The following is a 25,880-nucleotide window of genomic DNA, read 5'->3' on the forward strand; positions in this document are numbered from 1 at the left end:
AAACTAAAGCCAAGAAAATGCTCTGCTGATAGCAGCAATCTGTCATATAGGATGCCCCTGCTACGACCCAGGAAGGGCAAATACTGGAAATGCAGTGTGAGGCAGGAGTGATGGGCTCATCTGGCGGTGACCCAAAGGGTCAGATACACAAACCATCACCTCCGCACACTGCTGAGGCTGCCTAACACAAGAAAAGACTTGTGATTCCAGTGTAGGGATCACCTTTTACATGAAAATCCATAAGCAACATCTTATGCTATTTTCCATCAATACATAATACTATCATAAAGTTAGAAACTTCTACCATTTTAAGCAATAGGGCAGCCAATCCAACCATGGGGGACAGAGGGTGGGCGGCTGCTCGCCTTCCTCCCATGCCTGGCCATCAGGGCCAGCCTTGCTCACCAGCCTTAGGGGCAGCCAGGCAACCTGAGAGCCTGACCCACCTGGTGCTGGTACCCCAAGCCGTCCGCCTTCCCTGTCATCTGAGTCCCGCCCCACCAGCCCCTGCAGGCACTGCCTGAAGAACAGACACAAGGGCAAGCTCAGACCCTAGGAGGCGCCGTCTAGGAAAGTCACGCCGGGGCTTGCCTGCTCTCCAGTGAGGGTGTGACTCAGGGCCATGACAGGGAGGGAACCATCAGAAATACAATGACATATTACAAACAATAAATTTATTTCCAAATCCTGAATTATAACCAAATTATAATTCCTTCTAGGTCTTACTGTGCTGTTTTACACAAGAACTTTTTAAAAAAACATAGTCACAGCCATGTCATTGATACACCAAGTGTCCTGGGACAGTGTATTTGTATTCGGTGGGTCCGGCCACTTCTTGTGGTCCTGGCAGCCGCTCTGCGGCCCCGCGCACACACCAACGAGCTTCAGCCTCCTCCGTGGCAGAGCCTGGCCTCAGCAGGGGCCCCCAGGGCCATGATGCACACAGATGAAAGCTGTGTGCAGGTATTTTATCAAAGTGGCCTAGGTTGAGAGGGTTTGTTGATAGGCCGGGGCTCGGGACTCAACACCTGGCTCCCCTCCCCTGCAGGGACAGCCTTGGCTCAGAGCCCAAAGCGGGCTGGTGTGCGGCGGGGGGTCATGGGTTCCCCCTGCTCCTTCCGACCAGGAGTGTAGATCTTCGTAGACCTGGAGACACAGAAGAGGAATTAGGAATCGCACTGCAGCTCACTTTGACTAGGACACACAGCAGAATGAGGAGTCTGAAACCCGGCTGTTTCTAACTATGTGTGAGCAGGCTCTGGGGCTACAGGGTCTTCTCCCCTAACATACTTCCACTCCCCTTGCCTTCCCTATCTGTGATTGGGAGCAGAATGAGGTGGGCCTTTTTTCTTATATCCACTGAGGCATGCTGTGAGATGGCTTTACTAATAAATCCTTTCATACCCCCTAGGTGAGCTATGGGCTTCCCTGGTGGCTCAGCAGTAAAGAATCTGCCTGCAATTCAGGAGACTCAGGTTTGATCCCTGGGTGGGGAAGATCCCCTGGAGAAGGAAATGGCAACCCAGTCCAGTATCTGTGTCTGGAGAATCCCATGGACAGAGGGGCCTGGCGGGCTACAGTCCATGGGGTCGCAAAGAGTCAGACACGACTGAGCGACTCAACAACAACAGGTGAGCCTTGGAGGAGGTCTCCCTTCTGCCTCAGCAGGCCGCCACTCTAGCTGAGGCGGGGCTTTGTCCCCACATCCTGGAGGTTATCTCTAGACCCTTGGAATTTCCCTTGGCCTTGGGCACCACAGTGGGGATCCCCAAATTTGTAACAAGTTGGTGAGAAATGAGGGTGACCCTGGGTAACCCCACCTTGTAGGTGGTGACTGAGGCTCTGAGGGTGGTCTTGCCAGGACTATGCCCTTTACCCGTGGTGTCTGACCCAACTCCAGACACCAAGGCAGACAGAGAGGCCCACGAATCTCCCCACCTCACCTCTCCACCATGATGCCCAAGCCCTTGCTCGCTGGTGAGGCTGTGAGACCCACTCTGCGCTCCAGCCCACCTCAGGCCCCACCACAACTTAACAATGCCAGGAGTTGCAGCCAGATCACCACCCCTTGAAAGTGTATCCGGAATTCCTCCATGTGACCACAGTCAACCTGTCACCAAGTGACCTCTGCATGTTTAACTTCTCTTAAATCACGGCCTCACTCGGGGCCTGGCAGGTCCAGCCAGCGGGCTCCCTCCCAGCCCAGGTCCTGAGGCCGCGCTCACCTGACGCTGCCCAGCGGGCTGCGCTTTTCCTGCTCCTGCCGCCGGGCCCGCAGCTGCTCCTCAGCCAGTGCCATCTCCTCCTCCATGGCGGACGCTTCCTCTTTGGCCCGTCGGCGGTTCTCCTAGAGCAGGGAGAGGTACTGGGGTCACTGGGGACCAGCAGTGGGAGGCCTGGCCTGTACCCACCCCTCTGCTGCCAGCCAGGCACGGTGTAGACTGCACCAGCTCCCAGAGACAGGGCCACACACCACCAGGGCCGAGGCTGCTCTTCTCACTGAGCCAAGACGCAGCTTGGAGGACTGAGTCCTAACCCTATCATGCCTCAGCCCTCTTTCAGCCTGGTAAGTGCTTACATGCTCCTAGCAAGTTCACAGCCATGCCAGGACATACGGGAAAGAGGAAGGGCGCAATATCTGAGTGGAGAGGATGGACACGGAAAGCAAATGTCTATGATCTTATGCAACCCTAAATAATGGATCCAGGTGGCGGCCACCAGTGGACACTGAGACTGTCAGGAGGGATCAAGTGGAACCACTGAGCACCCTTAGTGTCATCAAAAGGGGGGGCCAGAGACAATATGTGCCTCCTGACAGAACCTAAAAGGAGGTTCACAGCAACACAGGCATTATGCATTCCTGCTCCAAAGAGCTGAACCTGAATCTAACCAAGACTTTAGATTAATGACTAGTTTACAGAAAACACATGGGACAGAGGCACAAGGTAAACATTCTGAGGAACCAATTAGCCAAAACTATGTGGAACATTCTACAAAATGACCAACCTGTTTTCCCAGTAAATCAATGCTATAAAAATGAGAGGGGGCAGAGCTTGTTCTCGAATAAAAGACTTAATATATATAATGACAAATTCCAATGTCTGGATCCTAATTCAAGCAAAGCAATTATAAAAAATTATCTTTGAAATAAAAAGGGAAATATGACTAAGAACTGGAGACTTTGGTGACATTAAGGATTACTTTTGTTGAGTGTTATTGGTGCAGAGATTATGTTTTAATTTTTAAAGTCTTGTTAGAGATACTTATTCAAGTATTTGAGTGAAAAACCACAATGTCTGAAATATGCTTTAAAATATTCCAGAAAAAAGATCACTGTGTATGGAGCAGGGTGGGAATAAGAGAAACGAGGTTGAGAAGAATGTTGACAATTACAGAGGCTAGGTGAGGAATCTGTGACTCCTTATACTGTTTTGGTCCACTTTCACAGATATTTGGACTTTTCAACAACAAGGGGTTTGTTTGTTTTTTTTTGGTTGTTTTGTTTTTCAAGACTCAGCAGACCAAGCAAATGGAGTGGGTGGGAGAAGTGAGACAGACCAGCCTGCCTGGATCATAGCTCTTATGTCTGACAGAGAAGTAAGGGGAAGCCAGATGATGACGTGTCTTTAATACCAAGCTAAGGGGGAAAAATGGATCCCAGAGGCAAACAGACCCACCACAGGAAAGCACAGGACCCTTACCTGCCGAGACTTCCCAGCCTGTTTCACACTGTAGAACATGGGGCCCAGCTCTGCCAGCCACTCTCCGTCCACGGCAGTCACACACTGCATGTACTCCTGTAGCAGAAGGGCCACCAGGCGAGGGTCACGGACAGACCACTGCTTTGAGCTGTCCCTCCCAGAGCAGTTCCATAACTAGGATCCTCACAGGCAGGGCCCTACCCCCAGCCTTGCCAGGCTGAGAAAGGCAAGGAAAATCCACAGACACTGGCATTCTAATCCCTTCTCCCATCCAAAATCCTCCATGCTTGTGAGAAAGCCCTCCAGTGTCCCACAGAACAAGCCCAGCCCCTCAGAAAACCCTTCTAACAACACCCAAAGGGGCTGCGTGTCCCAGGCAGCAAGCAGGAAACAATCCAGCTGCCATAACAGGCCACCGGAACCTGCAGGTCAATTAACTTCCCCAAACCTCCCACTGGAAACCAACCTCAATTCCCCTCAAAGCAGCACCTGTGGCCCCAAGTTCCCCAAGCTCAAAGCTCATCCCAGAAGGCAGCAAACGGTTACAAAGGCCTGGCCCAGCCAAGCGGGCTGACATCATGGCAGCTACCTTGGAAAATACTCACCTTGGTGGTCATGACCAACTCATGATACACAATGTAGTCTGGGGTGTAGCCCATTCCGAAGAGGGAGCTGGTAGGGTGCAGGTGGCAGGGCATGCCTGTCCGGATGTTCACATACTCCCCGATTCCCTAGGGAGGAGACCCAACAGGTGGCTGCCTCAGCAAAACACTGCACGTCTGGGCAGCTCCCCCACCCCTCCAATGCTGCCTTGACAGCAGCTTCCCAGGGAAGCCCAGATCTGCAGGACTGTACAGTGAGAAAGGAGAACTCTGCGCTCGGACAAAGTGTCAGGCCAGGAAGGGGCCACAGCTCCATCGGGCTCACCTTGAGCTTGGCTGCCTGGTGGAAATAGGCAGCACAGATGCACTTCCTGACGATGTCCCAGTCAGTGCCACAAGAGGCCAGGCTCATCCGCTGCTGCACCATGATGTCCTTGAGCTGAGCCCGCACCTCCCGGACCTGGAGCGGGACGCAGGTGGTCAGTGATGGAGCACCCCATCCTTCCCCCACAACCCACCCCACCTCCCAACATCCTGCTTATCCGGGCCACAGACTCACCTTCCGCATGGCCTTGGCATGGATGAAATGATCGTTACACCAGATGGTGGAGTAATTGTTGTTCTTCCACTGCAGGTACACGTTCAGGTAGCTCAGGTGGTCACTCTCAGGGACTGCGAACTTTTCCCGGATTTGATCGCTCTCCTCCTCTCGGCCCTGGGAAGGGAAAGGCTAGTCCAGGCCACTGAAAGAGCTGTCTCAGGCTGTCACCTACCTGCCCCCCAACTTAAAACACATCGATGTGGTGCCAGACAATATAGCAAAAACAAAATTCATTTATAGCAAAATATTTATTCTAAGATGCAAAGGCTCAGGCACAACCATCCTAGAAAAAAAGGATGCAAAAAAAGGAACGCCAAATACTCCCTGAGAGCCATGGATCCAGCCAACCCCTTCCCCCACCCCAACCTGCTTAACGTAACCCAGTAAAATCCTTCTTCGGAGACTGCGGTTCCACCCCCTCCATTTTATCTTCACAACAGGGGACCCTCTCCCCTCTCTCAACCTCCCTCCAACCCATACACTCCCAAGACCCCTGGCAGGACAGGAGCCGGGCAGCGCCTCCCACCTTGGGCCTGTAGAAGATGGCTGGGACCGAGAGCATGGAGACGATGAGCAGGATCTCGGAGCTGCAGCCCATGTCACAGGACACGATGAGCATCTTGGACAGGGCTGGGTCCAGCGGGAACTCCACCATCAGCCTTCCCGTCGAGGTCAGACCACCTGAGAGGGAGCCCCAGACAGTCAGCAGGCAGGCTGCTGTAAGATGGGGGGCCCAGGCCCCAGAGCCCACAGAGCCCTGCCCAGCACCTGTGTTGTCCAGGGCCCCAAGGATCCAGAGCTGGTACATGGAGTTGAGCATGTTGTCCTCCGGGGGTGGGTCCATGAAGTGGAACTGCAGCAGGTCCTGCACCCCCAGGGACTTGAGCAGCAGCACCACGTTGGCCAGGTTGGTCCGCTGGATCTCGGGCACCGTGGTAGTCAGGAGCTCGTTCTTGTAGGCACTCTGGGTGTAGAGTCTGCCAGAGAGAAGACCCATCAGCCACCATGGACGCAGGAACATGGCAAAATCAGCACTCAAACCACCACCTCCACTTCCACAGTGCTGCCACACCTGCCACCACAGGCTGCCCAGCTGAGTCCCTAGAACGTGCCCAGCTGCCTAGGTGAGCCCACCAGCACCGTGGGCTCGTGCAGCCGGAGCAGCCAGTGCTGACAAGAGCCACAGGTACGGAGGAGAAGATCTCATTTCTTCCAACTCCACTTGTCTCTTACGATCACAAATCTCCACCTATTTAAAACTCAGTCGTGCCAATTCACTCTTCTGCTGGAGTCTCTTATATAATTGTTTCATTTTTGGAACCATTGAGCCTGGGACTAGAATTATGGCTAGGTTATAATTTCTTTATATTTTTCTGCATTTTCTGAATTTCTATTATTTTTAAATCAGAACAAAAAAAGAGAGAATAATTACAGAAGTAAAAAAAAGAACCAGTGATATAATTGGTTCACATTTATCCTCTAAGGAGGGGCACACTGTAACACTGGTCATCCACTGCAGGGACCTTCAACATAGGTCCTCCTCAAACACAAGGCCACTTGGACCTCAAGACTGCCTGGGAAGGTGACTTCTTCCACTCAGCGGCATGTGACGAGAGAATCAACAAGTGGCAGCCCCACCACTGGTCCCCAGCCTCAGGGATCACCCCTCTGCAGGAGCAAAGGCCAATCCTGCCCGCCCCTGCCTGGGCTCCCACCCTGGAAAGCAGGCAAGCGCAGCGCTCCTACCTGAAACACTGACCTGGGCCCGTCCTGCCAGCTCGTCCCGACCGCTGGTTGGCATTGGCCTGGCTGATGGGGTAGATCTGCAGAGCATCCATGCCAATCCGGGGGTTGAAGACCTAGGAGAGGGCAGAAAAGACCTGATTAAGGACGCAGCGAGAGGATAAACGGGAGGCAGCCTTGAGACAGAGAAAACCCTTGGCTGCTACGTGCTACAGAGTGAAATGTTTCAGTGATGCAGGCAGCCATCTTCTGGAGTCAGGAACCTCAAGGAATTTCCCCTCATCACCAGCTCCACAACCTTTATCAAGGCAAGCTGTCCACCCTGCATTATCACAAGGATTGGATGAACCAGAAACATGGCAAAATCAGTACTCAAACCACCACCTCCACTTCCACAAGCAACCATTGTTCAAGGTCTGAGGACCCAGGTCCTGCCTTCCCACCTCCTAGGCCGGGTGAGCGTGCATGAAGGTCCAGAGCCCTGGTGCCTGTGTCTCCTCTTACCTTTAACTTACAATAACCGGAATCAATAACAAACATGATGCCGTCGACGGTCAGGGAGGTCTCAGCAATGTTAGTGGCGACAATACACTTCCGGACACCATCCGGAGCCTGGAGTCAGACAGGACATGCAGGGAGGGAAGGCTATAGGCTGGCAGGTAGGAGAGACCCCACAAAGAGAAGAGCACACCCCACCCGTGCCAGGGAAGTAACACCTTCTCCCACTTGCCCTCCTGGGGGTAGTCTGGGAGGTTCCCAAGTTGGAGACCCAAACCAGACACTCTTGCAGTCTCACCTTCTGGAAGATCTTGGCCTGGAGGTCAGAGGGCAGCTGGGAGTAGATGGGCAGCACGGCCAAGGCGGGAGCGTTCTCCAGTTCTTCCAGATGCTCCACGATCTGATCTGAGGTCACCTGAGGGCAGAGAGAATTTGTCAGATGCCAGGGCCCCTGATCCTCACCAAGGACCCACCCGCTCACCAAGGTCGCGACCGAGGCACGCACCTCAATGTCCTCTTGGCCAGGCATGAAGATGAGGATGTCCCCGGGGGCCCCCGACAGATGTACCTGGAGGGACTGCTTCACCGCGGCCTCCACATAGTCTTCCTGCGGGGTCTGCAAGCCAGCCAGGGGCACCGTCAAAGGACATATGGGCCAGGCCCCCTCTGGGAACCAGTGGCCCAGTCCTTGGTCTGGGGCCAGAGCTGGGCAGACTCTTGGGGTCGTGCACATGCAGATGGGCCTTATGGCCCTCCCTGGGTCCCAAGCCTCCACCCCAAAGAAACAATCAAACCAAATGTCTCCAGAGTACAGTCTTTTGCTTCCAAGCCCAAAAGCCGTGAGCTCCCACGGTGCCCTCAAAACCTTTCCCTACTCAGTACCCCATCCCACGCCCCCTACCCGCCTCTTCATCTGATGTCGGGATCAGTTAAGGAAAAAAGGGCCTTGGTACCTTGCTGAAGAGAATGTCCACAGGGAAGGTACGTCCAGGGATGTGGAAGATGGGGACGTTCCCAAAAAAGGAGGCAAATTTCTCTGCGTCCATGGTGGCTGATGTGACAATGAGCTTCAGGTCTGAGCGCCGAGCCACCACCTAAGAGAAGAAGTCATTCAGAGGCTTCCCCACGGGTTCAGAACCCTTGGCTTCTGCCCTCCAGTCTCACCAGCATCACTACCAAGTGAAACAGAAGCCCAAGCTGACGGGGGCTCGTTAGATTTGTAACAGTCCTAAAGGCTGAATCACGGACCCACAGCCAGGAGAACCACGAGTCACTCAGCTGAGCTAGAACGGAGTGAACCACCGCTGGGCAGCCAGAGGCCTCGGGGCAACTCTGGCCTGTCAGAGATCCCCCAAGCTTCCCCGGGCTAGACCCCAGGCGTCTGGTCACTGACTCCCAGCCCCACAGGCACAGAGGCCTGGACCCGCACCTCCCGGAGCAGCCCAAAGAGCACGTCAGTGTTGAGGGAGCGCTCGTGGGCCTCGTCCATGATGATGGCGCTGTAGTGATCCAGGTCCGCTTCCCGCAGGGACTCTCTCAGCAGGATGCCATCAGTCATGTACTTGATCAAGGTGCTTTCTGAAGTGCAGTCTTCGAAGCGGATGGCATAACCCACCTGGAGGCCAGAGAAATGCTCAGGGGCTCTGGGCACCCGCGCACTGCTGCACACCCCGAGCTGGGTCTAGGCCTCAGCAGATCAGGTCAAGTGACAGAGGCCACAGGTTCTGAAGAACACAGCTCAGCCCTCGGGCCCACTCACCTCCTCACCGAGGTTTCCCCCCATCTCTTCACTGACTCTCTTGGCCACCGACATGGCGGCCACACGGCGGGGCTGGGTGCATCCGATCATCCCATAGTCCGTGTAGCCGTCTTCATGCAAGTACTGGGTCAGCTGCGTGGTCTTTCCACTCCCTGTCTCCCCAACCACGATCACGATGCTGTTGTCTCTGCAAGGGGGAGAAGAGACTGGTGAATCAGCACGAGTGGAAGGCCACCTCTAGCCCCACCTGCAGTGATCCAAGGAGGATTTCCCTGGGAAAACAGTCTCATACTGAAATCCCCTGAAAAGTCTAAAAGACAGTAACGTTGAAACACATGCCACACTGTTTCATGAGGCCATGTTGCTTGTTTCAAGCAGAGTAGCCTGGGGCACTCAGGAGAGGGGGAAAAAAAAGCCTTTCCCTTCTCCACCGAATGTCATACCCCAAAGAAAAAAAGCCACAGAGCACGCACAGGACAGCTGACCCACTACTGGGGTCCCATCCCCGGGCTGGGGAGTCACCTGATGATCGTGAGGAGTTCCTGCTGCACGGCAAAGATGGGCAGGTACTGCCTCTGCTCCAGAATCGACTTCTTCTTGGCAAACTCGCTGCTGGCCTCGCTCTTCTTTTTCATGTGGTCGGCAAACTTCTGCTCTGTCCTGAAAACACACCACACGCGGCCTAAGTGCCCTGCCTGGTCTCCCGCATCTTCCCTGCTGACTGGGCTACTGCCCTGCTTCCTGTGCCCCGAAGCAAGAACTGCTCCTAACATGCAGTGGATCTTTGCGATGCGAGGACTGCCAGCTGCTGCTCATCTCCTCTGGCCTAAGGGACCACACTCCTGTCTAAGCACCCATCATCCAAAACCTGCTCAACATACTTGAGACAGACACCCGCAGACGGCTCAGAAGAGCTGCAGATCAGCAAGTGTGAAAATCCTCTGCCCTGGAAGTGCACAGGCCATACCTCACACAGAACAACCTTGGGCAATCTCAGCACCACACTTAAAGGGCTGGAAGGAGGAGTCGTGGTAACAGTCATGACCAAGGTCAGACTCCCTCCCACCTCTCAGCAGGACAGCAGAGTCTGTAAGGCTTTAGCTTCAAAGAACTGTGAGAACAGCCCTACTTGATGTTTACAGACATCTTCCACTAAAAGCACTGAAGTGTCCTACACATGTACACCCCCAGGCCGCACAGCAAAGACGTCCCAGTCCCACCTTACCTGTGTCAATCTTCAGTCTCCACCCTCCCCTTCCCCAGGAGACTTTTCCTCCATCAGATCAAGGCTGTGCCCTGTGAGTTTCCTGTTTCTAATGCCCCAGTCACGCCTGGTCAGCTGAAACTCTATACCGACAGGATTAAAGTAACTAGAGACTAACAAGGCTGATCAACAGCACCAGCTTCTCATTTCCCACAGTGGTACAGAGAATTATTAACTGAGACAACAGTCTGGAAGGACTTCAGAGTGTTCAAAGGATGAGCTTCAGAAGGGACATCTGAGTTCAACCACCTACATGATGAGGCAAGCGCAACAAGTGGTCATCCAACACTGGCTTAAACACCTCTATGAACGGGGAAGCTCTAGCTGAGAGGACAACCCTTTCTATTTTCAAACCTCTGTTAAAAAGTTTCTTCCTTCAGTTCAATTCAGTCGCTCAGTTGTGTCCAACTCTTTGTGACCCCATGAACCACAACATGCCAGGCCTCCCTGTTCATCACCAACTCCCAGAGTCCACCCAAACCCATGTCCATTGTGTTGGTGATGCCATCCAACCATCTCATCCTCTGTTGTCCCCTTCTCCTCCTGCCCTCAATCTTTCCCAGCATCAGGGTCTTTTCAAACTCAATACCTGAACTAAAATCTAAGAGGGCAAAGCACATGTTCCCACCCCAAACATCAAAAAGGCTCTCTAGCAAAGCAACTAAGAGCACAGGCTCCTTAGCTAGACTGTCTGGGTGGGACCCTCACTCCACCATTTACCAGCTGGGTAACCTCAAACAAGTTACTTAACCTCCCTGGGCTGCATCATCCTCATATGAAAAATGGGAAAGATTACACCTGTCCCACAGGACTGCCACGAGAATCCAACGACCAAGTATCTGTGAGGCGTGTGGTGCTGCTCGGCACAGAGTAAGTGCCGACAGTGGCAGCGGAGGCAGCTGGGATATTATCCGAGAAAGGTGAAGACAGACCAGGAGGAAGGAACCACAGACTCCCAAGTGACGTCATGCTCGTATTAGTGAGTGACAAGTCATGCCGATCCCCTTGAAGCCCATCTTCAGGGGTGCCAGCTGCCGCGAGACTCCTACCTGTAGTCCACTTTCCCATCCTCGGTCAGAGATTTATCCGGCTCTTCTTCTTTTTTGACGCCCATTATATCTCCCAGTTTGGTTCCAGCCAATTCCCAGTGTTTGTGTTGAGCCTGAAAAAGACATGGAAAGTCAGTCTGCTCCATCCCGTGATGGAAAATCAATTCCGTCTGACAACGGGCTTCCTCCAGCAGCAGTAAGTTCCCACAGCCAGCGGCGGCACCGAGCCAGGCCCGCCTCCCACCTTCCCCACGCAGTTCCCGAGCCCGTAGCCCCGCACCATCCTAACTCAGCCCTGCAAGAGGAACACAGTGCCCTCCCCCAGGGGCTGACGCTCGCCCTGTGAGTTTCCTCTAACTGCCGAAGGAGCCCTACCTGCGAGACACATGATCCCTAAAAAGAAGACCAAAAAAAAAACAGAGACCCTCGGGCCCCAGATGAGCAGAAACCAACCTTTTTGCGTTCCTTCTGCTCCCTGTGTTTCCGCACTGTTTGACTGCCTTTCCGAGCAATAATGGCTAAGTCTGAAGTGGCGTCCTTGACTGGAATCACAGGCTCCGGCTGCAGGAGGTTGAGGAAAAAGCAGAAATTCCATGCTGATCGTTCAAACTCCACACGAAAGTCCACTTCGTAACGGTCAACGGAAGGCTGCCACCCCTCCACCTCCTCCCCCCCCCCACCGTCTTCCCCCACTTCGGGGCTCCCCTCTCTGACTACAGAGGACCCCACCTGCTTGGTGAAGACGATGCGCCCGTCCAGAAAGGGAGGGACCAGGTTGTGCACCATGAGGTGCACCTTGGCCGCGCTGTCCTCCTCGAAGTCCTCGTCCACCTCCAGCCGGTGCACCACCCCGCTGGTGAGCATGCGGTTGGTCTCCCAGCGCTCGTTGTCCTGAGAGGACACAACAGGAGGAGGCCACGTTCAGACTGCAGCCACGCGAGGTCATCCTCAAAGGGCCCAGGCGAGGCCACGCAGCAGATCCCAAGAGAAGGGCCGTGGGGATGTCATCAGTCTCTGGACCCTGCAGCTCCTTGTGATGGCAGAGGCCCTGATCCCAAATCACTTGAAGCGTATTTTCCCAGAAGCCACCTTTTATGTCTAAACCAGAACCTCTACATGAACGTACAGAGTGGCCATCCCCCAGCCCCACTCAGAGACACAGAGGACACAGAGCCAAGCCCACCCTCTCAGCTCCCATCAGCAGCTCCCTCCAGGAAGCACTGCCAAAGAGCAAAGCTGGGATTTGGGGTTTTTTTTTTTCCTTTTTTTCCAACCTACTGAAAAGTTCCCCGCCCACCCCTCCGCTTCCAGGAGTATCGATCCTTCTGGAACTTCAGCCATGGGGAGAAGAGCTGTGCTGTCAGCCGGGCTGCAACCTGCCACTACGCCGGCAGGGTCTGCTCCGCCTCGCGCGGGCAGCCTCACCTCATTGATCTGTCTCCGCTGAGCCGAAATGCGCTTCTGCTTCTGTTTGTGCAGGTGCTGCTCCCGCCTCCTCACATAGTCCTCGGAGGAGTAGGCCAGGGGGTTGTGGAACTCATCATACCCCTCATCCATCATGTACCAATCCCGGTCGGCTTGCTGTAGCGCAAGAGACAGAGCCGTGAGAACAGGGAATAGAGTGAGTGTATGTGCAAGACAGGGACAGAAGGGGAGGAGATGCTTGGCAAGAAGTCACTGGTGCAGTCGACAACTCAGGAGAGGCCACCCTGCTGGGGGGCCAGCTGCCTACAGGAGAAAGAAGCACGGTTTGCAGCCCAGGCCACCATGACGGCACTTCTTAGGTTTACCACACAGTGGCGCCAGCACGCAGAAGTTAGGTCTGATCTGCACCTGGTGAGAAGTTTCACCGGGGAGCCTACGCCTGGAAAAGGACTCCAGGGCTTCAGGACTGAACGTAGCTCAGCCTTCCCGAGACTGTCCGGATTCACCAGCGTGTCATCGTGGCCCCTGTACTCTGACACCTGTCACCGGCTTACTGAAAGATGGCCACCACCTCTCATTCAGTCGCTCAGAGATGTATTTCTTACCCTCTGGTCATCCTCCCACTGCTGCCGTTCCTCTTCTGTGTCAAATGAAATTCCTTCTTCACCATCCTCACGTCTCCCTGCAGGAGAACACACGGCAGGTCGGTGTGCAAGGCCCCAGCTTGTCCCCCGTGGCCTCACGCAGACCAGCCACCCCAGGAGGAGCGTCCCATCCTCCCACTTTCACCCCGTCTTACCTCGGCCCCTGGACAGACGTGGGGTGGACCCCAGGTGTCTTCTGTCATCAGCCCACTCGTTGTATTTGTAGGATGGGGTTGGCAGAGGGGTGTCATCTGAGTACCTGCTCCTCACAGACCTGGGAAACAGTAAAGCCAGCCTCACTAAACAATCACTAAGCTGAGACATGTTCCCAGCCACCATCCGCCCGCCCAGCCCCAGTCACAAGCACAGAACATCACCTGTCCCTGTCTCGACTGGACGGCCGATGACTCCGCTCGGAATCCCGATAGGAAGGCGTTGGTGAGGGCGATTCCCACTGTGAGCGCCTCGAGGAGCCGTAGCCACTGTCCTCTTCCTCCCAGGTAGACCGTGAAGGGGTGGCAGCATCTGGGCCACAACAGACATGAAGCTCAGCATCTACTTTAACTCAGACATGGCGCTAGAGCCATTAGGGGAAAACCAGTTCACCACATTTCTTTCTTCTACTCATAAACTTTATACCTGTTTGCAATGGATATGATGGGTTTGACAGCTTTTAAAGATATCTGAATTTGAAGAGGTCCATTTTTCATCTGTGTTTATAAGAACACTTTAAGGAATATCCAATTTGTCTCTGCAAACATATCTCCATTGAATATACGTATTTCTTTATAATCAACCCTTCTTCTGCCCCCACCTCATTCTCACTCCCCCTACTCCCCACCCCCAGCTCCCTATTCTTTCCTACCATTTGGAAAACTGGCCACTCAGCAAATGGGCAAGTCGCATTAAGGGAGCATATCAGTTTCCAAAGAAGTCCATGGCCTTCCCAACTGAATCAACCAAGTATTCCAAGTCATTTATGGTGGAATCAGGAATTCCAACCCAGTTCCACTGAGGATGGGAGTCACTCACCCTGCCCCTCATATACATGGCTCTCACAAACCACCATAAGCAAGCTCAGACTACCTTTAGGCCGGTGTCGGGGGCTCTCGGGTTCGTTTCTTCTGCTGCTGCGATCTGACCCTCCATCTCGCTCTGATCTGCTGCTGTGCCTGCTTCTGTCCCGCTCATCTGTCAGGAGTCACCAGCAGAGCTTAGAAAACAGGTGCCTGTCCTAATTTCCACCCATCTTCACCCAAGAGAAAGGACAGGCCTCCCCACTCACTCACAGGAGCAACCTCACTGCTCTAATGCGATCCAGGGGCTCCTGAATCTCACATATCCCCATTCTTTCAAAGGGCAAAGATTAGTTACTGGCTACAAAGTTTCAAACTCACAGTAACAGTTATTTTCCTACAAGAATTCAAAAAAGAATAGTTACAAGTCTATCCTGAATAACTATTTAGTAGTTACAAGTTTACAAGCTACAGACCTCAACTATTACCAAGAAAGGCCAGCGCTGGACCTTATGTCTAGCTGTGCTGCACAGCACTGTCCTTTCCCTCTCACCAACACTACTGTCAACCAGTTTCTCAAACACATTACCCACTATCACCTTTAGCACAAGCTTTCAAGATAAAGCGCAAAGAACCACACACTCAAGCAGAGTAGCTATGCTGCAAGTAACAGTTCTTTTCTTAGACTGCCCACTTGTGCCCGCTTGTCCCAATACCAACAGGGTCAAATACCCAATACCACCAGGCTGACATGAAAATGGATCTCCCTGATTAACAGGCATTACAAAGACTCCCAGGACAGCAAAAAGGCCGGCGTGTTACTTCGGGTGCCTAGCAGGCCCTAGGAACTCTGCTGAGCAGTTTACCTCTGTCTCTCTTGCGGTCACAGTCTCGATCCCGTGACCTCTCCTTCTTCCGATCCTTTTCGTCTTTGGACGAGGCATAGACGCCATGCTCCCGCCGCTCCCGCTCTCTCTGCCGACTGCGTTCCCAAAACTCTTCGCTCACACCACCAGGATGGGATGGAGTCTCCACCCGGGCTGATCGATAATGCCTGCAACAGAGGGCAGCTGGTGAAGGACTCAGCCAGAGAAGAAAAACCTGCCCCAAACCTGTGGCCATGCCAGACAAGCAACCTGGCCTCTTCCACTTTATCTCCCTGGTACGGCAGGCTTGCATATGGCAACAGCCGTAAGCACTTCTAACCCCACATCACCTACTCTTCAGTTGCTTTTGACAATTGCCCCAAATCTGAAAAAAAAAATACCAATTCCTACCTAGCCTCAATGTTATAGAATCCTAGTAAAAATTAAGCCCTAAATATCCAGTAAGAAAACTGAGAGATAAACATGAGACATTATTTTCTGGCCTCTATTTTCATTCCCTCCCGGGCAATCCACCCAAAGGCTTTTACCTGTCTTTTCGGCCACTTCGGCCAGCCTGGTCACTGTCTTCTGCCTCAGCGTCCCTCTGGTCATCCTTGCTCTCTTCCCAGTCCTTGTATGAAGAGATTCTGGACTTCTTCTTGTCCTCGCCATCATCCTTCTCCTCTCTCTCCTTCCTCTTCAGGGAAGCCAACAAGTCCAGTCCCAGCAATGAAGGGCGGGGTGCAGGGGCCTTGAAGACATGCTGCTCACTAGCTGCACTTTTGGTCTTAAAAATAAGGCCGCCAACCTGAGAGTCCACGTCAGTGCCTTCCAACCGATGGAGTGAGGCATCCTCGCTGCTGTCCTCCATGACAGGCTCCAGGATCCCCTGCAAGGAAAACAAACCACTTGCTATCAGACGTAAGAAGGGAAAGACTTGGCTCCACTACATCCCAAAATAACTGTGAATATATGAATATCAGGGGTGGGGGGGCTGACCTCCCTCTCAAGACCTGAATTCCTTTAGTTACCTCTTCGCAAGACTTCCATCAACTCATTGACAGTCTTAATCTTAAAAGATCTTTCTATTTCCACCCAACACACATCAGAAATAGATAAACACATACACATACACACCCCAAGATCCAAGAGGGTATCATTCAGACAAGAACAGACCTCACTAAGGAGCACTTACTAGAGCAGGATGGCATCTATAAAGGGAGTGTAGGGGAAACACTAGATCTGAAGTCAGAAATCTCAGTTAGAACCCTCTCAACATTTTCTACCTATATGATCATAAGCAAATAGATATTAATCTTAATCTTTGGTTAGGCATAATTTCTATACCTGAAAAATGGAAGTACTTTTTGCTCTCTTAAATCCATGAAGTTACTGTGAGTATCAAACAAGAAAAGTATATGTGAAAGCACTCACTCTGTAACCACAGTTACATAGACGTCATTGTTACATTATTTCATTTGCTGTGCTCTCGGGTACTGATTGGGTTCCTCACCATTTTTTACCCAAGTTCTTCCTACTCTCTACTCCTTTAAACTACAGATACAGTACAGTTGCTGACATATAAGGCTACCATCCACGTGATCCATTCTTAAATGAGTTTTCTGGGCCAGTTTTGTTTTGTAGAGAAGAATTACCTCACAGCAGTCGAAATCTGTTTAACAATTCAAGTTCACCAAAAAAAATTGGATGAGAATCACCAGGCTAGGAAATGGTGTTTCTGAAAAGTATTTAGGTGACTGTAAGATTTCCTGGCACTCAGCTCATAACAAATTCCTCTTTACCTCCCACTACACACCATCTGCTTATAAACATAACCCATTTTGTGCTTGAATAATTTCCCTCATTCCAACAAGTCATTAAAGCAAAGAACTATCAAGAGAACCACCAGAAGCCAAAATGCTTTACGCAGCTCTAATTAACATGCACATTTCTATAGAAAAATATAGCCTAACAGACTGAACACACAATATAGCCAAACAGACTGGACACAGAAACAAGAGCTGCATTTTGGAAAATGCCAACACAGAGAAGAGAAATGGAAAAGCTAACTTTTAGTGACATTTGTACTCATGGGAGGGAATCTTCGCGGGAAGGTAAGATATACATGCTCTGCTCAGATGTCTGAACTAGAAAATATACCCCTAGAACGTCCTTTTATGCAGGAGAACTTTGTCTTGTTGACTGCATTGCCCGGTGCCTAGCAAAATAAACATCTGAGGAATAAATAATTTTAAACTGATTAAAGGAAACAGGGAGCCAGAAATCTCTAGAGACAGCAAAGAAAGGTGCCAAGCAGCACAGGAAAAAGAATCTGACAAACAGGACAACTAGTGGCTGAGAAAAACAAGAAGTTTAAATGTTGTCTTCTGAAAAAGGATTAGTGGCAAAGAAGCCACAGAGGCACAAGAAAAATAATGAAGAAAGAAACTGTATACATTCATTCAACAATTACCGAGCGCCTTCAGTGAGCCAATCGCTTGTTCTGGGCATTAGAGATAAGAGACCAAAACAAAAATCCCGATCTTTTTGGAGTTGACATTTTATTAAAAGATATCGCCTGGAAGAGATACCACTGTGACAGACAAAAAGAAAACGAAAAGAGCCCTTCTGGGCTCGGTGTCTCTCTGGGAGTGGGCTAACGAGAAGGTCTAAGGACGTGGGCGGGGTGACTCCCGGCAGCATCCCTGGACCTCTGGGAGGCCGCGTTAGTGTGCACGATCTTACATGATCAAGGAGAAAGGCCGGGGCCGGCAGAACCCGCGCAGCATTCCTACAGTGAGTAAGGCAAGTTAGATGACAGGGACAAGACTTTACAAGCCCGGGCCCGAACTTGAGCGAAAGGCCGAGATTCGCCTCTTGGAGCTGCCAAGACTGGCGAAGAAAAGGTCGGAAAGGAAAAAGGGACACTCACCTCACCAAGCCTGACTCTCGGAACCTGCTGTCCGGGATTCTGGGGCGCTGGCGCCGCCAACTCCTCGCTCAGACCGCTGTGAGAGCCAAAATCAACTACATGAAAGCGGCCATTATTGTCCCATAATACTTTACGCGGCTCCTTCTATCCATCCAAGGATACCATCGAGAGCAGCCCAGAAAACGCCTGTTCCCGGTGCGACACAGAACGCGACCGCGCATGCGAGACTAGACTGTCTTTCTCTGGGGCTCTGATCACAGTCACTTCCGAGTCCCCTGGCGACCAATCATGCTTAGTGTAAGAGGCGAGGCCCCGCCTGTAAGTGGGGCGTGGGAGGGAGAAGCAAAGAGACCTGTCAGGTTTAATGAGGGCGGGGGTGACCCTAGGGCTTCCGGTCAGAGCAGGGTAGGTGGGCGTGACTAGAATAGCTTCTTCTGCTGATTGGGTTATTGAGAGCGGAACGCGCGTTCATCACTGCGCCTGGGCGTTTTCTTTTTCAGTTTCCGTCAGCTCTGGTGGTCGGCAGAGGGTTGCTAGGCAACGGCTCCAGGTTACTTTGAATTGGGGTCGCCGCCACGGTTGGGGCAGGGGAAAAAAAGCCTTCTGAGTAGGCTTTTTCGAGAAAGGGTCGGGGTTGTCCACAACCCTGAAGTGGAAGAGAAGGAGGTGACGTGTACAATTAAAGTAAGTATCGTTTTCCCCAGTAGTTGTGGGCCAGAAGTAGCCCAACCACAGGCGTCATTAAAAATATATATGTCGGATATTTGGGGGAAATAAAGACGCGCGCCTACAGTGTAAGTAAAAATCACTCGTCTGTTCACACGCAGAGATAATCTCTGACGGAGTTGAAAGTGAAAGTCGCTTAGTCGTGTCCGACTCTTTGTGACCCCATGGACCCTACAGTCCGTGGAATTCTCCAGGCCAGAATACTGGAGTGGTTAGCCTTTCCCTTCTCCAAGGGATCTTCCCAACCCAGGGATGAAACCCAGGTCTCCTGCACTGCAGGCGGATTCTTTACTAGCTGAGCCACCAGGGAAGCCAAGAATACTGGAATGGGTAACTTATCCCTTCTCCAGAGGATCTTCCCAACCCAGGAATCGAACTGGGGTCTCCTGCATTGCAGGCGGAGTCTTTACCAACTGAACTATCAGGGAAGCCCTGGCATTTTCATTTTTATTTATTTTTCTATGTGAATATTTATTTATGCATTGTAGTTAGGTTTTTGTACAAAAGTGGGAGCACACTTTATATACTACAGTTTTATAAAAAAAATTTTTCTTTATCGTGAGGGTTTTTCAATTATTCGTCTCTAACCCAGTATATAATGATACTGTGCTAGTACATCACTGGGCTATACTATCATTTATTCCCTCTGTCCATTACTGATGACTGTTTAGGTTTTTTCCAGTTTTCCACACTTATAAATGGTACACAAATCTTTGTGCACATGTCTATTTATTTACTAGGGATTCTCAGAAGTGGAATTGTTGGTCGAAGAGTATTTCAGATTTCTTTTCTAGAAAAGTTTCATTTCTCTACCTTCCATCAGGTATTAAATGCCTGCCAGTTCACTCACACTCTTGCTGTTTTTTTTTTTAATCTTTGCCAAATGAATGACTTTTAAAGATATATCTTTTAATTTGCTTTCCTTTGCTTACAGGTAAAGCTTAACTTTCCAAATATATCTGTCCATTTTTACCTCCTCTTTTGTCAGTTCTCTATTGGTATTCTTTGCTGTGGACATTTTGTTAGGCATGGTCTCTCCCCATGCCTAAAGAGAAATTTCCCTCTCCCCCTTCCAACTTTTATCCAGTCCCACTCTCTCACATGCTTACCTCCACACTCCCTGTTGACTGCTTCCTCCTCTCTTAACAATACAGAAGTTGCTGGTCATTTGATTTCTAGTGGTGGGACAAATCCATCTTCTCTGACTTTCCCTTTCAACAGTAATTTGTTCTGCCACTCCTATTTGACGAAAGCCCCTTTTGGCAATCTTCTTTCCTATTTAAAGTATGACCTATTACTGGGACAATCTCCTATCCTATATGAATTTTATCTTAAAATGTGACTTGCCACTGAAAAAGAGAGAATGAAATCGTCCCTTTTCATAGCATTCAGTCCCCTGGGACTGAATTCAAAATATCAAGTATCTCAATGGAGTCTCTTGTGGATCAGAAATAGAGCTCCTTGATCAAAGAGTATTCTTGATCATAAAAATAGGACTTATTGTAGTAAATAAGTTGGGCTTCCCTTGTGGCCCTGGTAAAGAATCGCCAGCAGTGTGGAAGACCTGGGATCCATTCCTGGGTTGGGATGATCCCCTGGACAAGGGAAAGGTTACCCACTCCAGTATTCTGGCCTGGAGAATTCCATGGACTAGTCCATGGGGTCGCAAAAAGTGTGACACAGCTGAGCAACTTTCACTTTCACTTCCATTGTAGTAAAAGGAATACGGGACTAGAAATTTGATGGCATGGATTCTGGTCCTTGTTTTTGTAGCTAAAAAGGTAACTGTGAACCTGAAAATGAGAATCCCCTTCTGTCTCAGTGTTTTGCTATTTGTTTTGTGTGTGTTTGGTTTTTACGCCCTCTTAGTTGATCTGTTTGCATGTAATGAGGTACTCTCAATAAGACATACACCAAGAATCTTTAAACTAGAACTCATGATAATATAAATGTCTGTCAATAAAAGACTGTACAAAAGGAATGGAGCATGCATGAAGTAGTATGGCACTGTGACAAGAAACGTGTGAGTTTTCTGCATAGAGCAGTGGGAAGATATTCACACGTGAGGTGAAGTGCAGAAGAGTGGGTAAAGTATGTGTGCTGGACACCTGTCGTTTACCCCTCCAGACCCCCTCTTCTCTCTAGACTGCTCTGTGTCAGGAGGCTTGTTCGCCTCTGCGGCTCCCCTGCCCTCTTTGTTCCAGCTGGAGTCAGTCAGTGGAGGCGTTAGTGTTAGCATCAGAGGGCAGGGGAGAGTGGCTGCCTCCCCTCACTGCAGGCTGACCCCCTTTACAGCGGCCCTGTCCACCCATCAGCGTTGGCCACACAGTTCTGGTAAGTACTCCCTCCTGTGGCTCCTCCGGGCCTGGGGGTGAGAACAGCACCCCGTCCTGGCCTCCTAGCTGAGGGTTCTTCACTATTCCCTGTTCTTTGCTATGCCCTGCCTCAATGAAAGTCTTCAAATGACCAAATTTGAAGATGGCATCTCTTTCCCGCTGGAACCGACTGATAGAATACACTATCTTTTGAGTGACAAGGGGAAAAAACATCTTTGTATTTTCTTTGAATGCATAACAAACTTTTCTGAGAAACTAATGAAAGTTGTTGCCTGGTAACTACCCCAGGGTGCTGGCAACCAAGTCCTCTGAGGGGAGGGGGAAATATTATTACAGTATACCTCTCTGTGTTGTTTCTTTATAACTGGTGGACTTATATGCCACCTGTTTGTGCATTCCTTTTACTTTTTTGTTACTATGTTGTATGAAACTTTTTCATCTAGGAGGGAAAAATATATATGTTACCTACTCCAAAAATGAACAGTGTTTCAAAATTAGGGCTCGTGCACTTAATCTGTCTTTAAACATTGCAACTTTCAGGACCAACAGTGAGGACTGATAATCGGATTATTTCAACATGAGCTTCCTGTTACCCAAACTGAGTAGCAAAAAGGCAGTAGACCAAGCAATAAAAAGTACTGCAGAGAAAGTGCTGGTTCTCAGGTTTGGGAGAGACGAGGATCCGGTCTGTCTGCAACTAGACGACATAGTAAGTGAATTTTTTAAGATTTTTATTGAAAACCTATATGTTCTTACTCCAGCATCTGCAGAGTGCATGAGCAGGCAGGGTCCAGGTGTATAGCTGTTCAACTGTTAGCACACTTCCAAGAGCTGATCATGCGCCTTCCTGAGTCGAACCCCCTAGTCTGTGATTGTGTGGAATCCGCCCTAGATGTCCTTCCCCACTAGCAGCTGCCGAAGCTCAGTTTCACCAACAAGTGGTGGAAGAGTCTAGAGTCTAGTTAGACTAGACTACAGTCTAGTTACAAACTAGAGTCTATGAACATTGTCTTATTCAGTGCTCCCCACAGGGGGATAATTAGTATTCCCAAGAGAGGAGATGCATGCCAGGGAGGTCAGGTGACTTCCCATGGGCCCAGAACCACTAAGTTGCAGAGCTGGGATCTGAACTTTGTTTTCTTTGCCTGCAAATATGCTTTTCTGGGGTGCCTCTTCCAGTGTGTGCCTGATGGTAATCTATGATTTCACAGCACATCTTTACAGTCTGATGAGTTGAGAGGGGAGTACAGGACAGAATAAGCTTATCCTGGTCTCTGACTTACCCAGGACTAAGGCCTCACCCACGTTTTCTGTTGCTGCTACCCACAGTGTGGATCCAGTGTAAGAAACCCCATGACTGATCAACAATGAGGGTGTAATGCATTCAGCTGGTGGGAAGGCGGCCAGAGCATTTTACCCTCAACTGTGAGGGTGTGGAATATCGCAGAGTGTAGACTCTGAAGCCAGGCCGTCCGAGTTCAGAGCCCAGCCTTACTGCTTACAGCTGTGTGACCGGGGGCTCATTACCTCCTCGTGGCTCAGTCTTCTCGTCTGTGAAATGGTGCCTGTAGCTGTGCATACCTCCTAGAAATGTTGTATGGATTAAAGGAGCCAACAAGTGTAAAGCACTTAGAACACTTAGCACACAGCAAGTGCCACGTAAGGGTCTGATGTTTCGTCATAACTCTCATTTATGGGTGAGATTGGAAACAAGGAGATTTGGGGGAATTCCAGTATCTGTAGCACATATTTCTGAATTTACTTTTTTATTTAAGCGAGTATGGATTTTATAAATCCATGAAAAGTTTAAAAACACATATTTTAATCAAAAATAGAAGAAAAAAAGAAGAAATATATTCACCCAGTTTGCTCAGGGCCTTCTCATTACCCTGCCAACAGTGATTCAGACTCTGAATAAGGTTACACTGTCTCTTAACGTGGAACTCCCAAGAGGCTAGATTCTTGGTCCAGGAATTTTTCTCACACAGAAAATTCTTAGAGTAAAAAGGTTCACAAAGGAAGTGTTAACAGCCCTGAAGTTGTAACCCACACCTCTCTCTTCCTCTGCAGCTTTCTAAGACCTCTTCCGACTTAAGTAAAATGGCTGCTATCTATCTAGTAGATGTGGACCAAACCCCAGTTTATACACACTATTTTGACATCAGTTATATTCCATCTACTGTGTTTTTCTTCAACGGGCAGCATATGAAAGTGGATTATGGGTAAGTTAGATTGGCGTGAAGTTACTATAGTCTCTAAAGTTCTTTGCTCCAGTCAGTTTCAGTAGCTCACCCACTTGGATGTGATGGGGGCTTTGTGTGTCTTATGTTGGTACTGTTTCCCCAGTTGATGAAGTCTCTAATTTGTGTGTGTGTCTGTGTGTGTGTGTGTGTGTAACTTTGGTACAAAATGAGAGTGTTTCCAGTTTACTACTTAAATCTGAGAGACTAGTACAGTTTGTGAAGCACTCACCATCCATCACTGCAGAAAATATAGAACAGCTTTTGTCAAATTTTCCCAGGAGTTTTATTTCAAACAAATTGGGCCATTGCTCTTAAACTCTTGATACTCATTGGCTGCATCTGTGAAAGAAGTGATTCTTCAGCAAATTAAGACATGCATTTCCCTTACCACGCGTTCTGTCTGTTTTCAGTTAGAGAATATTGAAGTGCTTCTTTCTCAGGGTCTGTCAAAAATAAGTAAGATGAGGGACTTCCGTGATGGTCCAGTGGTTAGAACTTCACCTTTCAAACCAGGGGGTTTGGGTGTGGTCCCTTGTCGGGGAGCTAAGACGTCATATGCCTGGAGGCCAGAAAGCCAAAACAAAACAGAAGCAATATTGTAACAAATGCTATAATGACTTTAAATGGGCCACGTAGTAGGGCTTCATGCTCTCTCAGCAGCCCACGGCACTGGTTTTAGTTGTGTATCAAATGGGCCCTGTAACCAAAAATGGAAAGTCAGTGTCAGGCTTTGTGTCTAAGGGCTCCCTGACCAGAAGAAAGTGAGAGAGCTGCTGTTTGTTTATCCTGAAGGCCTTACAAGTACTTTTGAGAAGTTCTGAGCGAGGTTGTTTCTCTCCTACGCTATTTAGGTCTCCAGATCACACTAAGTTTGTGGGAAGTTTCAAAACCAAACAAGACTTCATAGATTTGATTGAAGTAATTTATCGAGGAGCAATGAGGGGGAAACTTATTGTGCAAAGTCCTATTGATCCCAAGAATATTCCCAAATACGACCTCCTCTATCAAGACATTTAGTGCTTTTGCTGCCATCAGAGTTGAAGAGAAAGGCTCATCTTGAAACAGTACCTTACTCCAGCTGCGCGGTTTTCCTGGGGTCCTTCAGAAACATGGTCAGCGTCCCAGAGAATAAGAGGTTTGACCTCAACAGAAAGTACCGGCCGCCAAGCAGAAGACCACACTGGTGCTGGGACATTTGGGGATGCCCAAGTGTCTACGCCCTGCAGACCTCAGAGAGGTGAAGCCAGCCATGGTCAATTTCCCCAGTGTGGGTGTTTTAATTTCTCTGTATATTGTGCTTTTCTTTATTCTTTAAGATAATACAGAATCCTTCTAAATTTGGCTAGGATAGTTTGATTCAACTGTATTTATTTGATACATTGAGTAAACTAGAAAATCAGTTCACATAAGAGCAAAAACACTTGTTTTCTACCCTATGTGTACATACCCACCCCTTCCTTCATCCTCAGCCTCGCCTTCCCTCCACGCATGTATTTATCTCATGCTCACCTACTATCCCAGGTTCTCCTGGAATAAAGCATTCTCTACTGATAGTGGCCAAGTTTGTTTTATCTGCAAGACTTTCTGGCTCAGAATTTTAAAGATATCTTGGTTTGTTCATTTTACCAGCTTTTATGTTATTAAATTGCCCCAGAGGTGAGAACTTGAACTTCCTTTACTGTCCAGCACCAAATTTAAGCTAAACAAAAAAATTAAGTACCCTTAGTCAGTAGGAGCCAATCTCTCCTGGAGCTCCGTCTCTTTCTGAGGAGAAAACTGTACTTCAGGGACTCAAGACTGGAAAGAGATCTCAGAACTGCTAAACAGAAGTATCATCTATATAGGATTTGCCTGTTTTAATAACTCTGTGAAGAATTCCAGCTCTCCCAGGGCCCCCTGGCACAACCTTCACCACTTGGGCAGGTTCCTCCTCTTCTCATGGAGCTAATAGCACTGACTTTCTAGAATAAGAACGTATGCAGAACCAGATGGCAGCACCAGACAGCACACGGCCCGCTTGGCAGCTGTTGGCCTGCAGGCAGGGCAGCACCGTCACTGCACAACTGTCCCCCTTTGCCGGGTGCTTCCTTTCCAAGTCTTCTGTGACAAACCTGGCAGAGAAGGAAGGTTGCTGGGCACCTGGGTGGCCTTCATTGAAAAAGGAGGGCGCCACTTCAGAAATGAGACAACAAAATCCTTTCACCACCACCTCCATTGTCTCCTGGCCCCCACTTCCTGCTTACGTTGGTAATCGTGATGCATGGAACCACAGCAGCCATCTTAGGACCATGAGGCATCCAGCCCTGGGATGAAAAATGAGCATGCTGAAAAGAATGATGAAAAGAGCCTGGGTCCCTGATGACAATATCAAGCTCCCAAGTGGACTCTAGACCTGCCTCCCTTCAGAGTTCTGTGAAAGAATAAAATGTCTTTACCACGTGTCACTTTAGTTGGATTTTCTGTCCCTCACAGCCT

The 25,880-nt window shown here is 49.9% G+C and overlaps 2 protein-coding genes across 9 annotated transcripts; one reads left to right on the forward strand and one right to left on the reverse strand.

Moving 5' to 3' along the window:
- Positions 1-659: 659 nt before the first annotated feature.
- Positions 660-18,483, reverse strand: DHX38 (DEAH-box helicase 38). The gene is made up of 27 exons (XM_069550257.1): positions 18,101-18,483; positions 15,717-16,057; positions 15,169-15,356; positions 14,373-14,477; positions 13,664-13,811; positions 13,442-13,560; positions 13,248-13,324; positions 12,643-12,798; positions 11,947-12,108; positions 11,671-11,778; positions 11,218-11,330; positions 9,427-9,564; positions 8,905-9,091; positions 8,575-8,760; positions 8,099-8,239; positions 7,651-7,761; positions 7,444-7,560; positions 7,152-7,259; positions 6,651-6,763; positions 5,673-5,881; positions 5,431-5,585; positions 4,863-5,018; positions 4,629-4,763; positions 4,307-4,432; positions 3,702-3,797; positions 2,226-2,347; positions 660-1,146 (listed from the first exon to the last, which is right to left on the reverse strand). Exons 2-27 carry the CDS (start codon positions 16,037-16,039, stop codon positions 1,062-1,064), a joined length of 3,684 nt encoding a protein of 1,227 aa, XP_069406358.1. The 5' UTR covers positions 16,040-16,057; positions 18,101-18,483; the 3' UTR covers positions 660-1,061.
- TXNL4B (thioredoxin like 4B) lies at positions 18,425-25,849 on the forward strand. 8 transcript variants are annotated; one of them, XM_069550275.1, is made up of 6 exons: positions 18,558-18,784; positions 20,972-21,160; positions 21,703-21,871; positions 22,492-22,821; positions 23,233-23,384; positions 24,257-25,849. In XM_069550275.1, the coding sequence occupies exons 4-6, from the start codon at positions 22,753-22,755 to the stop codon at positions 24,420-24,422; spliced, it is 387 nt and encodes a 128-aa protein (XP_069406376.1). In that variant the 5' UTR covers positions 18,558-18,784; positions 20,972-21,160; positions 21,703-21,871; positions 22,492-22,752; the 3' UTR covers positions 24,423-25,849. The 8 variants fall into 8 exon arrangements, with proteins under 8 accessions (XP_069406371.1, XP_069406374.1, XP_069406375.1 ...); XM_069550277.1 differs by having other exon boundaries at positions 18,561-18,784; positions 21,122-21,160; XM_069550273.1 differs by lacking the exon at positions 22,492-22,821 and having other exon boundaries at positions 18,440-18,784; positions 21,031-21,160.
- Positions 25,850-25,880: the final 31 nt, after the last annotated feature.

Source organism: Ovis canadensis, chromosome 14 (genome assembly GCF_042477335.2).
Source record: "Ovis canadensis isolate MfBH-ARS-UI-01 breed Bighorn chromosome 14, ARS-UI_OviCan_v2, whole genome shotgun sequence".
Lineage (NCBI taxonomy): Eukaryota > Metazoa > Chordata > Mammalia > Artiodactyla > Bovidae > Ovis > Ovis canadensis.

Coding starts and splice junctions, on each gene's coding strand:
- DHX38 (XM_069550257.1), bottom strand. CDS start 16,039: ATGGAGGACAGCAGCGAGGATGCCTCACTCCATCGGTTGGAAGGCACT. Junction 11,779..11,946: donor GCATCGTCTTCACCAAGCAG/GTGGGGTCCTCT, acceptor AACCTCCTGCAG/CCGGAGCCTGTGATTCCAGT. Junction 8,240..8,574: donor TCTTTGGGCTGCTCCGGGAG/GTGCGGGTCCAG, acceptor TTCTTCTCTTAG/GTGGTGGCTCGGCGCTCAGA.
- TXNL4B (XM_069550270.1), top strand. CDS start 21,740: ATGAGCTTCCTGTTACCCAAACTGAGTAGCAAAAAGGCAGTAGACCAA. Junction 21,872..23,232: donor GTCTGCAACTAGACGACATA/GTAAGTGAATTT, acceptor CTTCCTCTGCAG/CTTTCTAAGACCTCTTCCGA. Junction 23,385..24,256: donor CATATGAAAGTGGATTATGG/GTAAGTTAGATT, acceptor TACGCTATTTAG/GTCTCCAGATCACACTAAGT.